At 53.8% G+C, this 20,123-nt stretch overlaps 1 protein-coding gene across 4 annotated transcripts in view; it reads right to left on the reverse strand.

The window, feature by feature from the left end:
* Positions 1–20,123, reverse strand: part of LOXL2 (lysyl oxidase like 2) — a 64,771-nt gene that overhangs the window by 7,140 nt on the left and 37,508 nt on the right. For 3 of the 4 annotated variants that reach the window (XM_050983055.1, XM_050983057.1, XM_050983058.1), the window contains 6 exons: positions 15,451–15,670; positions 13,602–13,785; positions 10,168–10,319; positions 8,468–8,635; positions 4,722–4,887; positions 3,507–3,750 (listed from right to left, as the gene is read on the reverse strand). In XM_050983055.1, coding sequence (XP_050839012.1) covers positions 3,507–3,750; positions 4,722–4,887; positions 8,468–8,635; positions 10,168–10,319; positions 13,602–13,785; positions 15,451–15,670 — 1,134 coding nt within the window. The remainder of the gene's footprint in view (positions 1–3,506; positions 3,751–4,721; positions 4,888–8,467; positions 8,636–10,167; positions 10,320–13,601; positions 13,786–15,450; positions 15,671–20,123) is intronic. The other variant, XM_050983056.1, reaches the window with a different exon arrangement.

Consider the following 20,123-nt stretch of genomic DNA (forward strand, 5'->3'; position numbering starts at 1 on the left):
TTAAGCAGCAGAATGCGAATTTATCAGCAGGAATCAACAGCTGGAGCAGCTTCTTTCACCCGGGAATCATTCCTGGGTTTAAACTGGGCTTTGTCAGCCCGGCCTGGGAATGTTCCAGCCCTGCTGGGCACAGCAAAACCCAGGAGAGAGCCCCGAGGCCGTGTTTAGACCCTGATTAGCAAAGCCAGACCCCAGCAGGGCTCGGGTGATGCTGGACTCGGGGGGGTTGGGGTTTTAAGCCCCACTGCTGGCTCAGCAGAGACTTAGGCTGAGCTTTAGCCCAGCTGGGCTGCACGTGGCCAGGGCTGGGCGCAGCAGTGAGGGTGATGCTGGGGCAGCCCCCGGGATGTGAGCCCAGCCTTGGAATCGGGAACAAATCCAGGGCAGGAGGGAACAGGGAGACACCTGGAGGGGGACTGGGACACTCGGGGCCACCCCAGCTGTGGGAATCTCTGTCCCAGCTTTGGGAATGCTCATCCCAGCTTTGGGAATGTCTGTCCCAGCTTTGGGAATGCCCATCCCAGCTGTGGGAATGTCTGTCCCAGCTTTGGGAATGCCCATCCCAGCTTTGGGAATGTCTGTCCCAGCTTTGGGAATGTCCGTCCCAGCTTTGGGAATGTCTGTCCCAGCTTTGGGAATGCCTATCCCAGATTTAGGAATGTATCCCAGCTTTGGGAATGTCTGACCCAGCACTGGGAATGCCTGTCCCAGCTTTGGGAATGCCTGTCCCAGATTTAGGAATGCCTATCCCAGCTATGGGAATGCCTATCCCAGCTTTGGGAATGCCTGTCCCAGATTTAGGAATGCCTATCTCAGATTTGGGAATGCTCATCCCGGCACTGGGAATGCCCATCCCAGCTTTGGGAATGCCTATGCCAGCTTTGGGAATGCCCATCCCAGCCCTGGATGCACTGAGACCCAGCTGGGCCCAGCTGCCAAGCCCCGCTCAGAGCGAGGCACAGGCAGGGCCCAATTCAGAACCAGTTGCTCAAGAATTAAAAAAAAAGAAAAAAAAAGAAAAAAAGAGAAGAAAATGGGCACAAATCCTCTCCTTTGCAGCTGTGAAAACAATCAAGGCTGAAACACTTCCAGCCAGCTCCACTGCTCACGGATTTACAGATGGGGCACGAGCAAAGGGGGAACCGGAGGGAATTCCTCCTGCATTTCCCCTCACTAAAAACCCAACAATCCAGAAACTGCCATCTGCCAGAACGAGAAATGAAATCATCTTTCCCTCCCTGCTTGGGGTCCTTCCCGTTTTTATTCTACTCCCACATCCAAACAGGAGCTCCCAGGGCAGGAGGCAAAGCCCAAGGCCAAGGCCGGGCTGTTGATTTGAGGCAGATTTGGCTCAAATCAATGAATTTGAGCTGAGTTTGAGCTCCTCGAGCTTGACTCAGGCTCTGAGCTATGCCTGAGTCACTGCTGGGCTGTTCACACTCTGCTGCTCACAGACTGGAAAGGTTGAAGAGGGGCTGAGTTCATCCCTGTCCATCTGAACTGGTTCCAGGTGGGAGCTCAGATGGCTCCCGGCCTCTTGCTCACCCTTTCCCATCCCACCTCCCTTCCACCGTGTCCAAGTTGCTCCAAGTTCCTCCTTTTTCAGGGCTGCCTGCACATCTCAGCTCTTTGGGAAGATTATGAGGAACTCTAAGGTTTAAAATTTACCACTCTGGTGTTTCCCTGGTTTTTAAGCAGGACAGGAGCTGCGCATGGAATTATTTCACTGCTTTTTACCTCAAGTTAGGGAAAAATCCACCTTGTACCAGTTCACATTTCACAGCAAAGCACCTGGATGGCCTCCAGCTCCCTTTCCCCCCATCAATTTCCCAAAACTGTCTTAATTCCTTGAAAATCGGGGCATTTATGGGATGAATTTGGTCAAAAAATTAAGAGCAAAACCCTCACCCAGCTGCTGACAGTTTCAGTGGGGTTGAGACGCATAAAAAATGCAGAATTCCAACATTTTTGGTTCCTTTTCCAGGTGAGAAACTGCTCACCTGGTGGGTGGGTGAAGAGTTCCCACATCCTGTCTGTGCAAACTCAGCTCCCAGGTGTCAGAAAATCAGGGAATGCTTTGGGTGGGCAGGGATTTAAATCCCACCCAGAGCCACCCCTGCCCTGGCAGGGACACCTCCCTCTGTCCCAGGGGGCTCCAGCCTGGCCTTGGGCACTTCAGGGATCCAGGGGCAGCCACAGCTCCCTGGGAATTCCATCCCAGCCCCTCCCACCCTCATTCCTCCCCAATATCCCACCCCAATCTCCCCTTTCCCAGTTGGAAGCCATTCCCTGTGTCCTGTCCCTCCATCCCTGTCCCCAGTCCCTCTCCAGCTCTCCTGGAGCCCTTCAGGCTCTGGAAGGGGCTCTGAGCTCTCCTGGATCCCTCCCTTCTCCAGGGGAACATTCCCAGCTCTCCTGGATCCTTCCCTCCCAGCAGAGCTGCTCCATCTCTGACTCCCCCAGCCACCCCTTGCCCCGTGCCCCACAGTGTCCCTCCAGAGCCCATTTCCCATTTCACACACCCAGACAGACAGAATTCCTCTCCTTTCCCTCCTCCCCCAGTGCCAGGGCTGGTTTTGGACCCAGACAATTCCACCCCCTCCACCCACGAGCACAGACTGGAGGCCTGGCCTGAATTCCTGCAAAAACCCCACAAGTGGCACCTGGGAATGCCCATCCCAGCTTTGGGAATGCCCAGCCCAGCTTTGGGAATGCCCAGCCCAGCTTTGGGAATGCCCAGCCCAGCTTTGGGAATGCCCAGCCCAGCTTTGGGAATGCCCAGCCCAGCTTTGGGAATGCCCACCCAGCTTTGGGAATGCCCAGCCCAGCCCTGGAGCCTGCCCTGAGCCTCAGCAGGGCCTGGCTGCAAAGCCCAGCTCAGAGCGAGGCACAGACAGAGCCTGACCCCAAACTGCTTAAAAACTGAAGGAAGAAATTCCCAAAATCCAGGGAATGCTGTGTACAACCACCAAACTGAGGGGCAAACCGGGACAAAACTGGGACAAGCTGGGACAAAATCGGGACAAAAACTGGGACAAAACCGGGACAAAGCTGGGACAAAACCAGGACAAAACCGGGATAAAACTGTGACAAAAATGGAACAGAACAGGGAAAAAACTGGGACAAAACCAGGACAAAACTGGGAAAAAACTGGGACAAAACCAGGACAAAACTGGGACAAAACCAGGACAAAACTGGGACAAAAGCAGGACAAAACTGGGACAAAACTGGGACAAAAGCAGGACAAAACTGGGAGAAAACTGGGAGAAAAGCAGGGCAAAACTGGGACAAAACCAGGACAAAATCTGGATAAAACTGGGACAAAACTGGGACATAACCAGGACAAAACTAGGACAAAACCTGGATAAAACTGGGACAAAACTGGGACAAAGCCAGGACAAAACTGGGACAAAACTGGAACAAAACCAGGACAAAGCTGGGACAAGAGTTGCCCGGGGCAGCAGGAGGGGCTGGGTGTGGCAGGGAGCCCCGGGCGTGGCACCCACCGGTGGCAGTCGTGCCACACCCAGGCGTGGCGGCCGTTCTTGGGCCGGAAGTCGGACTGGCCGTTGTTGTGGATCTGGGAGCTGAAGCGCAGCAGGCGCCGGTAGCCCGAGGCCAGCGAGGTGTTGTGGGCCGAGCTGGCCAGGCAGTTCTCCTCCAGGGCGCACTGCAGCAGGAACATGGGCCTGTCCTCCAGGTAGGCCGTCTGCTCCACCAGCTCCGCGTTCAGCACCAGGTCAGGGGCGGCTGCAGGGGGTAAATGGGGGTGGGTTAAATGGATAAATCACCCCCAGGGGTTGTGGTGTGATTTCAGGGTTGACCTCAGAACCTGAGTCCCTCTCCTGAAGGTTTCTTCCCCGGGTGTGGGGAAGGAACCTTAAATCCCATCCCATTCCACCCCCTGCCCATGGGCACGGACACCTTCCACTATCCCAGCTTGCTCCAAGCTGGCCTTGGACACTTCCAGGGATGGGACAACCACAGCTCCTCTGGGAATTCTATCCCAGGACCTCAGCACAGCCCCAGGGCAGAATTTATTCCCAGTATTCCATCCAACCCTGCCCTCTGGCAGTAGGAAGCCATTCCCCCTTGTCCCATCATTCCAGTTCCTGATGAAGTTCCCTCACCACTCTCAAAAAGAACAATTTCTCCTGAATATCCAAATTAATCCTACTCTTGAGTTTGGATAGGAAGATCCTGGGGAGAACCACTGACCATGTGGGAGTAGTGGACCTTAAATCCCATCCCATGCCATGCCGTGCTGTGCTGTCCCGTGCTGTGTTGTCCCATCCCATCCCACACCATGGATCCCATCCCATCCCATGGATCCCATCCCATCCCATCCCATGGATCCCATCCCATGGATCCCATCCCATCCCATGGGTCCCATCCCATGGATCCCATCCCATGGATCCCATCCCATCCCATGGATCCCATCCCATCCCATCCCATCCCATCCCATCCCATCCCATCCCATCCCATCCCATGGATCCCATCCCATCCCATCCCATGGATCCCATGGATCCCACCCCCCCCCGGGCAGGGACCCCTTCCACAGTCCCAGCTGACTCCGAGCTGCCCTCGGACGCTCCCAGGGATGGGGCAGCCGCAGCCAGAACCTCTCTGGCAGTTAAAACCCGGCGCTGTTCTGACGTGCCCGGGCCACCCCGCTCCTCCTGCACCCCCTGGCCAGGTGGGATAAATCCCAGGTCACTCACTCTCCGAGCAGGACACGCCGGCCCCGAAGCGTCCCCCTCCCCTGGGGCAGGAGACGTGGGCCCCGTCGTGCCGGCAGTGGGACAGGGACATCTCTGTCCCCGAGCACTTGACCCCGCTCATCACCACGTCGTCGGCGCTGACGTCCCCGTGCCAGTACCACGTTTCCTGGGCAAAAAAAAAAGGCAGGAAAAGGCATTTCACACATTCCTTGGGGTTTGGTGGCTCTTAGGGGAATATTTACCTGCCCAAAGAGCGGATTGTCCCACCAGGGAAGATCAGGGCAAGACCCCACAAGGTCCAGGAGGATCTTGCCAAAGGGTGCTGGAACAGGGGACTCAGGAAGCTGAGGTTTTGTCACCAAATCCTTAAAAACCTTGAATCCCATCCAGCCCCACCCCATGCCATGGAGAGGGACACCTCTCACTATCCCAGGTTGTTTAAACCTGGCTCTGGGCACTTCCAGGGATCCAGAGGCAGCCACAGCTTCTCTGGGAATTTCATCCCAGGACGTCACCACTGTTCCAGGGAAGAATTCATTCCCAATATCCCATCTAACCCTGTCCTCTGGCAGCAGGGAATTCATTCCCAATTTCCCATCTAACCCTGTCCTCTGGCAGAGGGAATTCATTCCCAATATCCCATCTAACCCTGTCCTCTGGCAGTGGGAATTCATTCCCAATATCCCATCAAACTCTGCCCTCTGGCAGAGGGAATTCATTCCCAATATCCCATCTAACTCTGTCCTCTGGCAGCAGGGAATTCATTCCCAATATCCCATCTAACTCTGTCCTCTGGCAGCAGGGAATTCATTCCCAATTTCCCATCTAACCCTGTCCTCTGGCAGTGGGGATTTCATTCCCAATATCCCGTCTAACTCTGCCCTGTGGCAGTGGGGAATTCATTCCCAATATCCCGTCTAACTCTGCCCTCTGGCAGTGGGAAGCCATTCCCCCTTGTCCCACCATTCCAGTTCCTGATGAAATTTCCTCTCCTCATCCCCCAGTTTTACCAAACTCATGGGAATGACACAACGTCAACTCCCAAACCCCCAAAACTTGGGAGAAGGGGAGGGGAGAAGGAATCTGAAAACCCCTCTGAGATCCCTCGGTGCCCGAGCTGGAGCAGTCTCCAGGCAGAGCAGGCCCCGGTGTGCCCGGCTCCCGCTGCCCCCGGTGTGCCCGGCTCCCGCTTCCCCCACTGTGCCCGGCTCCCGCTGCCCCCGGTGTGCCCGGCTCCCGCTGCCCCCGGTGTGCCCGGCTCCCGCTGCCCCCGCTGTGCCCGGCTCCCGCTGCCCCCGGTGTGCCCGGCTCCCGCTGTCCCCGGTGTGCCCGGCTCCCGCTGCCCCCGCTGTGCCCGGCTCCCGCTGCCCCCGGTGTGCCCGGCTCCCGCTGCCCCCGCTGTGCCCGGCTCCCGCTGCCCCCGGCTCTTTGGGAAGGCTGGGAGCACACAGGGCTGCCCTGTTCTGCACACTGGGGCTTTATGCTCCTGGAGCTGGGGCAGCATAAGAGCCTTTTCTGTTCCAAATTCCAGCAGCCTCAGCTCAGGGAAAAAATGCCTTTTCCTCGCTGGACTCCCAGGGCTGTGTCAACAGAGCCGGGCAGTCGGAAAGGCCACGCTCAGGGATGGGGAGATCCTCAGCTCCCGGGGCTGGATGGGGGGAAATCAGCTGGAGGAAGCAGTTGGAGCAGGGAATGGCTCCAGCAGCACGTGGGCAGCTCCAGCCTCCTTCCCGCTGGGTGTCCAAGCCCTGAGCGTCCCCTGAGGACCTGCAGATCCCTCCCTGGCCGTGGAGAATGGTTGGGATCTGTCCATGAGCCCAGCGTGGCAGAGGTCATGGAATGGTTTGGATGGCTCATCCCATGGGCAGGGACACTTTCCACCCGCCCAGCTCGCTCTGAGCCCTGTCCAGCCTGGCCTTGGACGCTCCCTGGGTGGGGCAGAACTGAGGTGTCCTTCCTGCCATGCAGAAGCAGGGAGGGTTTGGAGCACGAGAGGAGCAGGGAATGCCAACAATTCCTGGAGCTCCATCCAGGGCTGCACCGGGGCAAATCCAGGAGCAAATCCCATTTTTTTCAGGAGACCTGACCCCAGTTTGAACCTGACCTCGGCATTTCAGGGAGGGACAAGAACCTGCATGCAGCCACCAGCCCAAGGAGGGATTGGTGAATGTCAGGAAACCTGAGCTGTGAGAAAACAACAGAGGACTCAGGGAAGCAGAATGTTTATCACCAAATCCCTAAAAGTCTTAAAACTCATCCAGTCCCACTCAGGCAGGAACACCTTCCACTATCCCAGCTTGCTCCAAGCTGGCCTTGGACATTTCCAGGAATGGCATAACCACAGCTCCTCTGGGAATTCCATCCCAGGACCTCAGCACAGCCCCAGGGCAGAATTTATTCCCAGTATTCCATCCAACCCTGCCCTCTGGCAGTAGGAAGCCATTCCCCCTTATCCCATCATTCCAGTTCCTGATGAAGTTCCCTCACCTTTTGTCCTCCACAGCTCCATCTACTCCCAATCCCCACCTCCCTGGTGTTGTACAAGGAGATTTTACTCTCAAGGTCTTTCCAGCTCCACTCTTTGTTGTGTTGTGATTTCAGGTTTACCCCAAAACTTTGGATCCGTCCCTGATAATTCCCTGCCAGGTGTGTCAGTCACCTCTCCCTTCCCCTCCCAGCACTGTCTGTCAGTCCTGGCATTCCAGAAGGTTCCAGTGATTGGCAGATCCAAAGGATGCCCTCTGCCCCCGGGGGCACTGGGCTATCCAGGTGTCCTCTGTCCCTTGAGACCTCCCCTCCTGTCCCTGGCTGGTGGCTCCCTGCCCCTTCCCTGCCCTCTCCCCGGGGTTAAAAGGAGCAGCACCCACGGGCTCAGGAGTTCTGCTGGAGCTGGGGCTGGGTTCAGAGGCTGTGGGCCAGAACAAAGCTCTGGATCCAAACCCTCCAGCAGAACCGACTCCTTCCCTTCCCCATGGCCCTAAAGCTTCTCCACAGAGGGAAACCTGAGGAGCGGCCCCTGCACGGGAGGAAGCTCCATCCCAGCACCCCCAGAGCTCCTGCACGCCTGGACTTGTCCCCATGTGCCCAACTGCAGCCCCAGCCAGCCAAAAGTGTCCCTGGGGTGAAACACCACCCAGCCATGGCCAAAAGTGTCCCTGGGGTGAAACACCACCCAGCCATGGCCAAAAGTGTCCCTGGGGTGAAACACCACCCAGCCATGGCCAAAAGTGTCCCTGGGGTGAAACACCACCCAGCCATGGCCAAAAGTGTCCCTGGGGTGAAACACCACCCAGCCATGGCCAAAAGTGTCCCTGGGGTGAAACACCACCCAGCCATGGCCAAAAGTGTCCCTGGGGTGAAACACCACCCAGCCATGGCCAAAAGTGTCCCTGGGGTGAAACACCACCCAGCCATGGCCAAAAGTGTCTGTGGGGTCAAACCCCACAGTGCTGCTGTTTGGTTCAGCACCAAGGCCAGACAAGCCAAGGCAGGTCCCATCTGCAATATTGGTAAATATTCCAATAACTCTTGGAGCTCCTTTTGGAATGACCCTTCCTCCTTCTCCTCCTCCTCCAGCACCCTCAATCCACCCATCCAGATGTGAGTACCAGGCAGGGCTGGGTTAGGGTTAGGCTTAAGGTTAGGGTTAGGGTTAAGGTTAAGGTTAGGGTCAGGGTTAGGGTTAAGGTTAGAGTTAGGGTAAGGGTTAGGGTTGAGATTAGGGTCAGGGGTGGGACAGGGCTCACCTGGAAGGCGTGGCTGGCGAAGCCCAGCCCCAGCTGCCGGCACACCACCATGGCCTCCACGGTGCCCCAGTTGTGGCTGCAGACCGTGCCCCACCTCAGGGTGCCGTTGCGCTCGGCCAGCACCTCCACCCGGCCCTCGTAGGGGTTGCGGCCCCCGCTCAGACGAAGCTGCAGGACACAGAACCCCTGAATCCACTGCAAACCTCCGAGGGAAAGGGCAGCAGGTGGGGAAGAAGGTTTTGTTCCCCCAGAATTTGGGAATCATTGGATGTCCCCTGCTGGAAGTGACCTGGGTGCTGCACAGCAGAAATCTTCCCTTTAAACGTGGAGCTGGAGAAAGCCTGGTGAGGGATTTCCCTCCCACTCTGGCTGGCACAGAGGAGAGCTTTGACAAACTGTAGGGATTCACAGATTGTGACCTTCTGGCTGGGTCTTTGTGCTGGAATCTGCCTCCAGCCAAGGCCTGACATTCCTGACACAGAGCTGGGACATGGACACCTTGGCTGTGAATGGAACACCCACAGGTGGATGAGGAGTCGGGAGAAGATGAACACATCCCCAAATCTTCCATAGGGAAAATGGCTCAGGGCACTCTGGCTGTGCAGCACCACGTCCCACCTTTGTGTGGGATCAGGAGGGGCTCCCCACGGGGAAGGCACTGGGAAACCATCCAGGGATTGTTGTGCTGTGAAGCTCTGCTTCCTCCTTGCCTGCCCCCTGCCCCCTCCCTAAGTGCTGTCTGTCAGTTCCACATTCCAGCAAGGGCCTCGTGGGATTGGCAGCAGTTCCAAAGATGCTTCTCAGACCTGGGGTCATTGGCCTGTCCAGGTGTCACTGTCCCCTGAGACCCTCCCCCCCACCTGGTTGCTGGCTCACCTGTCCTCTCCCTGCCCCTCCCTGTGGGTTTAAAAGGTGCTGGAAACGCAGTCAGGGTCTGTTGGAGCAGTTACTGAAATTCAGAACTGTGTCACCCTGCAATAAACTCTGGATTTAACCCTCCAGCAGAACCCGCTCTTTTTCTCTTCACCATCTCCTGAACCTTTTCCACCAGAGCTAAACTGAGTTTCTGCCATGCCTGGACTCATTCCAAGTGCCCAACTGCAGCTCCCAGCCAGCCCAAGGTGTCTCTGAGGTGAAACATCCCCAGCAGTCACCTCTAGCTCGGTGCAATCAATAAGGGATGGAGCAGCACTGGGAGTCCCCTCTGGGCTGAGCTCAGGGAGTTCAGCTCTTCTCCCGCTCTGGCAGGGGATGGTCCAGCCAAGCCCAGCCGTTCCATGGGCTGGACCAGCTGCAGGGATTCCCTGGGAAAGCCTCCCTTCCCTGCTCCTTCAGACCTTTGGAAGGAGCACTCAGAGGAATCTGTGTCTGCTTCATGCAGTTAGCACAGAATCATGGAATGGTTGTGTTGGAAAAGGTTGAAAATTGGGTTAAAAATCATCCAGTGCCGCCTCCTGCCATGGGCAGGGACCTTCCACCATCCCAGGCTGCTCCAAGCCCCTTCCAACCTGGCCTTCCTCATTGTCAGGGCTCTGAGATGAGTCCAGAAGAGCTCAAAACCCACAAAAAACGGGACACTCATCCTCATTTCCCCTCCTTTTTTAGGGAAAACTTGAATTAAATACCCAGGGCCTGGGTGAAATGATTCCCACCCAAAATTCCCTCCCAAAATTCCCTCCCTGGATCCCCCAGCTGCTCACCTGGTTCTGGAAGCCCATGGCTGGCACATTGCACCTCACAGCAGCATCCTCCTCGTGGTTGCAGCCCTGGGACTCGGTGTTGAACTTGCAGTCCGTGACCGACTTCTCAAAGCCCGTGCAGTCGATCTCGTTCAGGTGGATGGGACCCATTCCTTGGGGACAAAAAAGGGAAAAAAGTCCTTTTGTGTGGTGAGGGAACACCCCAGCAGGTTGTGAACACCACAGTGACCTCCAGCCTTCCAAACTTGGGGAAAAAATCTGCTGATTTTTTGTAAAATGAACCAAAAATCAGTGCAATGATTGTTATAATTTCACCGTTGAAATGTTTCCAGTATTCTCTGCCACTCAAGCACGCAAGAATCCCAGGAAAAACCAAGTTTCCACTGTTTGATCATTCACAAACTTGAGCTGTAGGGATTATTCACAAGTTGTGACCTTTTGGCTGGGTCTTTGTGGTGGAATCTCCTTCCAGCCAAGGCCTGACATTCCTGACACGGAGCTGGGACATGGACACGTTGGCTGTGAATGAAACATCCATGAGGAGGAGTAAAGAATAAAACATCCATGGATGAGGAGTCAGGAAAAGAAATCTGGGGCAGGTCGAGGGGAACAGCAGAGAGCAACTGCAGAGGTGCAGGCAGAGAAAAGGAATAATTTGGGTCTTCCCAGGATGAGCAGCAGCAGCAGGAAATTGGAATTTCCATCAGAAAAGCACGGAAGGGAAGGATCCTCCTGCAAAACTCAGCTCCTGCTCCCAAAACTGGCTAGAAAGAACGAGGCAGAGGTGGGAATGGGCTGGGTTTCATTTCACCCACAGCTCACTGATGGGGTTGGGCAGCTTGGCCAGCCCTGTGTCCACCCCTCACAGCCCAGCTGGGCAGGGTGGGGGACACTCCTGGCAATGGGAATCTTGTCCTTTTTTTGGCCTCTCTCTCATGAAAATCCTGTTGGTGGTTCCCACCTGGAGCTGGCAGCACTTCCCAGCTGGGAACCTTGGGTGGTTCTGCAGCCACCCAAGGGCTGAGGGGAGGAAAGCCTTGACCAGAACTGGAGGGAGGAGCTCCAGGAATGCAGGAGGGAGCCAGGCCAACATTCCCAGCCTGGCAGAGCCATTCCAGGGGGATGACAAGGATGACAAGGATGACAAAGGACAAGGGCAGGGACTCTCTGAGCCAGAGACCCCTGGCAGGGCTGCTCTCCCAGCTCCCTGTGCATCCAGGGCCAGAAAAATCCCCTTTTCCAACCCTCTGGCTGCTGGAGGGACATCACCCATCCCAAGGGATGCTCCTGACAGGGAGCACCGAGGGATGAGCAGAAGGGAAAGAAGGAAAAAATGGAAAGGGGAGGGCAGAGGGAGATTCCAGGCTGTGGGACAGCGCCTTCCACGCTCTCCTCCCTCACGTGGCAGCCCCAGGATGGTGGAGCTCTTTCCTGCATCCCCTTAAACACATCAGCAAATTCCAGCCCGCCACAAAGAGGGGTTTTGGCAAATCCAGTGGGTTTGGTCAAGTTTTAAAACTTCCCAGACTCAGGACAGCCACGTGTTTTTTCCTTCTCTCCCCTTTTCTAAGCTGAAGGAATTTCCCCCATTCCATTATTCTCAATTTCCCCCATTCCATTATTCTCAATTTCCCCCTATTCCTTTATTCTCAATTTCCCCCTATTCCTTTATTCTCAATTTCCCCCCATTCCATTATTCTCAATTTCCCCCATTCCATTATTCTCAATTTCCCCCATTCCTTTATTCTCAATTTCCCCTCATTCCTTTATTCTCACAACAAAGATTTGGTGTAATTTTTTTGCTACTCTCACAACAAGGATTTGGTATCTTTGTATTTTTTTTTGTGATTATTCTAACAACAAGGGCTTGGTGTAATTTTTTTTTAAAGTTATTCTCCCAAGGGTTTGGTGTCTTTATTTTTTTGGTTATTCCCTCAAGGTCATGGTGTCTTCTGGGTTTGTTTGATTTTTCTTTGGTTATTTTCACAACAAGGGTTTGGTTTAATTTTTTATTTTTAATTTTTTATTCTCACAACAAGGGTTTGATGTGGTGTTTTTTTTTGTTTTGTTTTTGGATTTCCACCCCGGGAACACGGTGTGGGAATCACCAGGTGGTTTCAGTTCACCTTTGACCACTTTTGGGATTGAAACCAACTCCCAAAGGCAGGAAATCCAAACCCAGACCTGGCTGTGAGCTGCCCAAATGCCCTTCTATTTATAACCAGCTAAATTACTGTCCTGCTCTCAAACTGCAGCCTCTGAAGTCGGACTCCAGGACTCCTTTCTTGCCAGGAACCTTCTAGTAATGCATTACATCATGGAGTGGGTCTGGAGAGCTCAACGGGAATTCCAGGGCAGCAGATGAGATAATTAGGAGTTAATTACTGGAACAAGGATGAGTTGTTAAGGATTAATTACTGGGATGCTGAGCTTGACCTTCTCCTCGGGAGCAGCTGTCTGAGCAAAAGGTCAAACCCAGCATCCCCAGGCTGTTTTCAGGGAATCTTTTCAAGTCCCAGAATTCCAGTCTGGCCCCAAGGGACTTATTGAGGTTAGGGAAGAAATTCCTGGTCCTCAGATTGAACATCCCGACGAAAATCTGCCGTGCCCTGAATTATGGGATGTTCCTGGGGGTGGGACATTCCTTGATTCAGGGCACCAGAGAGGAATGAGGGATTTGTCTGTGCCAACAAGCCGTGGGTCTGCTGCCAAATCAAAGGAACACTGGGAGGAACCATAAATTCCACGGGAATTCCACTGATGGACACAAGGAAAAGACAAAGGGGGGTCTGGATGAGGGGATTTGGGAAGTCTGAACCTCTCCAGTACCTCAGCCAGTGGGAAATGAGAGAGAGAAATTGGGATTAAAAGGAGCCTGCATCCTCCAAAAATCTGAGAGAGCCCCTGGCCTCTCCCTTTGTTTGAATGAAGTGCCAGGACTCCTCTGTCTCCTTTTTGGACATAAACCTCGGTGTTTGGGGTGAATTTGGTGTTAGGGATTGAATTTGGTGTGTGGGGATCAATTTGGTGTTTGAGGATGAATTTGGTGTCTGGTGTTTGGGGATGAATTTGGTGTCTGGTGTTTGGGATGAATTTGGTGTTTGGGGATGAATTTGGTGTCTGGTATTTGGGGATGAATTTGGTGTTTGGGGATGAATTTGGTGTTTGGGATCAATTTGGTGTGTGGGGATGAATTTGGTGTTTGGGATGAACTGGGTGTTTGAGGATGAATTTGGTGTGTGGTATTTGGGGATGAATTGGGTGTCAGGTATTTGGGGATGAATTGGGTGTCAGGAGTTTGGGGATGAATTTGGTATTTGGGGATAAATTGGGAGTTTGGGGATGAATTTGGTATTTGGGGATGAATTGGGTGTCAGGAGTTTGGGGATGAGGCCTGCCATGCCCAGGGCTGCCAGGTGCCATGTGCAGCTCACCTTGGCCCAGCCTGGCTCCCGTGATGGCCTCCTTGGCACTGCCAAAGCCCAGCTCCCGGCACACCACGCTGGCCGACACCAGGTTCCAGTTGTCGTCGCACACCGTGCCCCACTCGCCGTTCCTCAGCACCTCCACGCGCCCTTCGCCCGTGTTGGCTCCTCCCTTCAGCCTCACCAGGGGCTGCTGCAGGACACACACAGAGTGGGGATGGCCTCGGGGTTTGCCTTTGTTATAAATGCAGAAGTCACAGAATCACAGAATTCACAGTCACAGAATTACAGAATTCACAGAATTCACAGAATCACAGAATCACAGAATCACAGAATCACAGAGTCACAGATTCACAGAATCACAGAATTCACAGAGTCACAATTCACAGAATTCACAGAGTCACAGAGTCACAAGATTCACAGATCACAGTCACAGAATTCACAGAATTCACAGATCACAGTCCACACAGAATTCACAAATCACAGAATCCAGATTCACAGTGAATTCACAGATCACATATTCACATCAATAGTATTATTATATATAATAATATTTATATTATAAATATTATATTAACTGTTAATATAATTAGTTATTATCTGTTAATATAATATTTAGTTATTATCTGTAAATATAACATTTAGTTATTAACTGTTAATATAATTAGTTATTATCTGTTAATATAATATTTAGTTATTAACTGTTAATATAACATTTAGTTATTATCTGTTAATATAACATTTCATAATTATCTGTTAATATAATATTTAGCTATTAACTGTTAATATAATATTTAGTTATATCTGTTAATATGATAGTTATTAACTGTTACTATAATTAGCTATTAACTGTTAATATAATATTTAGTCCTTTCCCAGCCCTGGCACTGGGAACCCAATCCCAACCTTGTTTTCCAACATTTCTGCATCTCCTGGGATTTTTACGCCCTGCTCAGTGCTCTCCTCCTCACTAGATAAACAATTCCAGCTCTCCAAGCTCCCTGTGTTTTCCCAGTCCCCCCCCAGGGCATTTCCTCAATGCCAGCTGATTTCCACAGGGTGATTCCAGCAGAATTCCAGAGCCTGTGGAACAGCACAGCTGGGCACGAGTTCAGCTGGCTCAGAGCAGCTCTGGCAGGAACGTGACCCAGGGATTTCCTCTCTCCCGGCTTTGCCAGCTGCCCCGGGAGGGAAGAACCTGGAATTTGGGAGGGTGGGAGTTCGGCTGGGGGTGCAGGGAGGTGGGAATTGCAGAGGGGACATTGTGGGGGTTGATGGTGAAGGTTACACCCCCAGGGGTTTCCTGCTGTCATTGGCAGCTGGGGGGGATATTGGGAAGGAATTTCTCCCTGTGAGGGTGGTGAGGGGCTGGATGGAATTCCCAGAGCAGCTCTGGCTGCCCCATCCCTGGAAGTGTCCCAGGCCAGGCTGGACAGGGCTTGGAGCAACCTGGGATAGTGAAGGTGTCCCTGCCCATGGCAGGGGTGGAATGGGATGGACTTGGAGGTCCCTTCCAACCCAAACCATCCCAGAATTCTGTTTTCACATCTCCCAGCAGGTGCTGCAGGAACAGCTCTGAGCTCTGGGAATCTGCTGGGCAGGAAGGCCTGGAGGGACAGGACACAGGGAATGGCTTCCCACTGCCAGAGGAAAGGGATAGATGAGATTTTGGGAAGGAATTCCTCCCTGGAGCAGCGGCGAGGTCCTGGGATGGAATTCCCAGGGAAGCCATGGCCACCCCATCCCTGCCCAAGGCCAGGCTGGAGCCAGCCCAGCAGAAAACCTCCTGCCATGGCTGGGGTGGGACCAGACGGTTTTTAAGGTTTCCCAGCCCCTTTTGGGGCCGCTCCCTGCTCACCTCCTGCCTGAAGGCCTTGCGGAAGCCGCTGTGGCTGCTGGGGGCGAAGGCGCGGCCGGGCACGCAGCTGACCACGGCGGGCATCCCGCTGGCACAGCTGCCGTTCTGCCCCGTGCCCGTCAGGTGCGTCCCCAGTTTGCAGCTGGAAATGTGAGCCTCGCTCCCGCTGCACTCCATGGAGTAGGGCCAGTAGTGCTGCTTCCTTCTGCTGGCAAACATCCTGGAAGGAGCGAAGGAGAAAAGTCAGGGATCTGTAAACAAATGGAGAAATGCCCTGGGATGAAGTGAGGATTGGACAGGAATCAAAGGTGCAGCTCCTGACACATTCCCAGGAGTGCAGATCCCACCCAGGGCAGGGACAGGGATCAGATGAGAGGAACTGGAGCTGCCACTCAGCTGAGCATTTCTCACTGCAAATGTCAGATTTTTTTTTTTATTCCACTTTTCATGTATTATTTATCAGGAATTCCAAATGGACCCGCTGCACTCCATGGAGTAGGGCCAGTAGTGCTGCTTCCTTCTGCTGGCAAACATCCTGGAAGGAGCGAAGGAGAAAAGTCAGGGATCTGTAAACAAATGGAGAAATGCCCTAGGGTGAAGTGAGGATTGGACAGGATTATTTGGAGCCTGATCTGCTCATCCACACCGTGCCTCTGTTGAGGTGTCACTTGGAACCATTCAGCTTGGAAAAAACCTCCAAGATCCTCAAGTCCAAACAGTTTGAAGGAAATAAATCCCTGCAAGAGCTAAAAAGTCAGAGGAGGAATCAAAGGTGCAGCTCCTGACACATTCCCAGGAGTGCAGATCCCATCCAGGGCAGGGACAGGGATCAGATGAGAGGAACTGGAGCTGCCACTCAGCTGAGCATTTCTCACTGCAAATGTCTGATTGTTTTTATTCCACTTTTCATGTATTATTTATCAGGAATTCCAAAGGGACCAAGAGGATTTATGCAGATAACAGGGCTGGAGAGCCCCCAGGAAAACCCTCCCCTTTTGCTGCCCAGCAGCTCTCAGCTGGGATTGGGAAAAATCCAAACCCTCTGTGAGTCTGTGTTAACAACCTGAGAGCAACTTCCGAGAGCAGGAGCAATTCCCCTGCTGACTTGTTCACAGCAGAGCAGCTTTGGCAGCAGCTCCTGCTTCTCACTCCCAAACTTCCTGGAGCTGCTCCAGGCACTCCTGAGGAGGAAGGGGCACGTGGGATAAACTGGGAAGGGAAGGGAAGGGAAGGGAAGGGAAGGGAAGGGAAGAAGGAAGGGAAGGGAAGGGAAGGGAGGAGGGAAGGAGGAGACGGGAAGGGAAGGGAAGGGAAGGGAGGGAAGGGAAGGAAGGGAAGGGAAGGGAAGGGAAGGGAAGGGAAGGGAAGGGAAGGGAAGGGAAGGGAAGGAGGGAAGGGAAGGGAAGGGAAGGGAAGGGAGAAGGGAAGGAAGGGAAGGGAAGGGAAGGGAAGGGAAGGGAAGGGAAGGGACGGGAAGGGAAGGGAAGGGAAGGGAAGGGAAGGGAAGGGAAGGGAAGGGAAGGGAAGGGAAGGGAAGGGATCCAGCTCCATCTGGGAGGCTGCTGGAGAGGAGAGGAATGGAAATGTGGGTCAGGTCGGCCTCAAAAGGAGTGAAAAGCAGGGAAGGCTCAGGGGAGCCCACGCCCAGCTGGGATCTCCACGTGGCTCTGTGTGATCCCAGTGCTGCTCCTCATTCCAGGAATCTCTGCCACGCAGAGCTGGGATCCAGGGATGAGCTGTGAGAAATGGCACAGCGAGGTGGGTGGAATTTGGGGAGAAAAAGCAGCAGTTCTGCTTTGCTGCAGCAGAGAGAGCCTGGGGAGCAGCTGGAGGGGGGCAAAGAGCCTTTCTGAGGGGGCTTTGAGGACTCCACTGAGCAGGTCCAGGCTTTCCCAGGGTTTCCATTTGGGATGGAGATTTTGCAGGGTCACGGATGTTTGAGGGGACACTTTTGTCCCCTGTGCTCACTGAGCTCTGCTGCCCAGCTCAGCATTTCTCCAGGCTCTCCTGGCTCCCAGCCTCTTGCTAATCCTTCCTGGAACCCAATCTCCCTGGGCTGAGGCTGGGGATGGATCCAGCCAGGCTGCAGCTGCATCCCATGGTGCTGGAAAAGGATGAAGCAGGGCTGAGATCCATCCCAGGGAACAGCAGCAGGACCCTGCCTGTCCTGTGGGGAACAGTGGCTGTCTGAACCCACCTCTGGCACAGCACAGCTCTCAGGGACTCCCTGAATCGAGGAAAAAATGATGGAAAATCAGGAATAGAGTTAAATTTTATAAAACAAGCCCAGGGAGGATGCAATACAAAGCAGCCACTTCCCAGCCATGCTCAGGACAGAAGGGAGGACCTGAAGGAGCATTTTCATCCTTCACAGGCAGGTCCAGAGAGCTCCAAGACTCCAGAGCAGACAAGAACCAGCCTGACTTAGGGAAGCAGGGATGGGGATGCCTTAGAATAGCAAACAATGACCTCATCCTGGAAATTTCATGAGGCATCAACATCTGGATGGTATTAACAGCCCTCGGGAGGCTGGGGAGAAATAAAGCCCCACCTCGTGTCCCCAGACCAAATCTGTGTTAAAAAAAGCAGAATTCAGCTGATCTTTACAGTCAGAAACTCAGGGCTTTGCTGGTGCTTTGTTTTTAACACAAAAGGGTCCAGCTGGGATCAGTGGGAGCCCAGGGTGATGCTGCTCAGGTCAGAGGTGGGAATGAACATTCCTGCTGGGAGAGTTCGGCCAATTCCAGGTCAAGCTGGAACCCAAACCATTTCTACTGGTGAGGAGAGAGGGATTTTCATCCCAGAAGAGCTTGGAACGAAGCTCAGGTGGAGCTCTGTGGGAAGGGTTGGTTAAGGAGCACTCAGGATATTCCACGAGAGAACAAATCATTGCACACCAGCTCCAGGAAAATTCACTGCAGTCCCACTGAGCAGGGGCTGGGGAGCTCCTCCGCGGGGCTGTGAGCAGAGGTCTCAACCCTTGGGAAATTCCTGAAGGTATCAAGGAGCTGCCTCCAGCCTCAGGGAGGAGGGAGGGAAGCCAGGCCCGCCAAAACCCTTCAGATCCTGGATTTTCCAGGGAGGAACACCCAGGAGGTTCCCACTGCAAGCACTGAGGTGATGATCAGCTCCTGTGCCTGGGTCTGGAACAGGGTGAGCAGGCTGCTTCAGTTGGGAGTAGCTGTCTGACCCTGCAGCCATTTCTTGTCAAGCCACAAAGCCTTCAAGAAGGCATCAGGTCTGTCTCACTGATCCCAAATTTCTCCTCTCTCCATCAGCAAAATGCATTAAATTCTGCTTTCCCAGCCAGAGCAGGAACTGGGAGGAGGAGTCACAGCAGCTCCTATATAAAAGCCACAGTGAGGAATGAACAAGGCCAGGGACTCAACTTTAGATTTGTTTCATTTCCGAACATAAATTGTGCTGTCAGCCCCAGAGGCCGAGTTACAGTCAGGAATAAACCCCTGGCAGCGGGACAACCATGAACTCATTTGTTTTCTTTTGAGCAAGATCCATCTGCAAACCATTTCACCTCCCAGCCCTGCGCAGGAGCAGAGCTGGGCAGGCAGGGCTGGGGGCACTGGGATGGGGGATGTGGGAAGGGGCAGCCTTGGCCAGCAGAAACCTGATCCCAGCTTTCCTCCTGGCTGTGGAGGAGGAGTGGGGAAGGAGCTGCTCCAGGGAGAAGGGGATTCTCAAATTAAAGGGAGGAATGAGGAGAAAGGACTTCACATTCACAGGGAGAGGGGTTTGGCTCCAGGATGAGCTTTTCCCTCTCCAAAACAAATGTGGGACAGGCATCCTCTGGCCCAGGTGAGAAGGTGCCACTGGTCATCATCCCAGTGCCTTGACCACAAATCCAAGGGCATTCCCAGCCCAGAACTGGGAGCTTTCCCAGTAACACCAGCTGAACACGATGCACCCGCCCATGACACAGAGGGAAGCGACCCAAGGAAGAATTCAGCTTTTAAACTCTGCTGACAAACAAAACTCTGCAGCTGCCAAAGCTTTACAAGCCTCTCCCGCCCAATAAAATGCCATCCCTGGTTTTTTTCCAGCCTGGGATAATGCTCAGCGTGTTTTCCAAAATATTTGTGGGTGCTGGAGCCCAGCAAGGCCGAACACAAGGAAAGGGAGGGAGGTCTTGGGGCACTGAGGCTCTTCAGCAGCAGGGATCTCCTGGGCTGGGATTTGGGAGCTCTTCATATCCAATTCCAGCTCAGTTCAGTGGGATTTTCAGCAGTGCTGAACAACCTTCTGTCAGTCTTTCCATTTCCGTGTGTCCTAGAGACAGGACAGCTCCTGAGCAACCTTTTATTTCAGGCAGATGGCTCCAGATGCTGCAGTTCATGCTTTTCTTGGAAAGGCCACAACTGGAAGCAGGAAAAATCCACTTTGTCCGTCTGGAGGTGATTGATTCCCTGCTCCTGCAGGGGATGGGAACCTCAGGGATGGGTTTGAGGGAAGTGTGCTGCACTGGTGGAAGCAAACCCTGCTGAAACTGGTGTCCAGGGCAATGCTCATCTCCCTGAATCCCAGTGGGTTCTTTATTCCTGGTTTTCCCTGCCTGGCTTTGGGCTATTCCAAGGATGTCTCCAGCAGATCAGGACCTTGCTAATGAAAGAAACGGAGCGTAGCCAGGCTGATCCAGAGGGGAAGTTCTGGAATAGCAA

This window comes from Serinus canaria, chromosome 22 (genome assembly GCF_022539315.1).
Source record: "Serinus canaria isolate serCan28SL12 chromosome 22, serCan2020, whole genome shotgun sequence".
Taxonomy (NCBI): Eukaryota; Metazoa; Chordata; class Aves; order Passeriformes; family Fringillidae; genus Serinus; species Serinus canaria.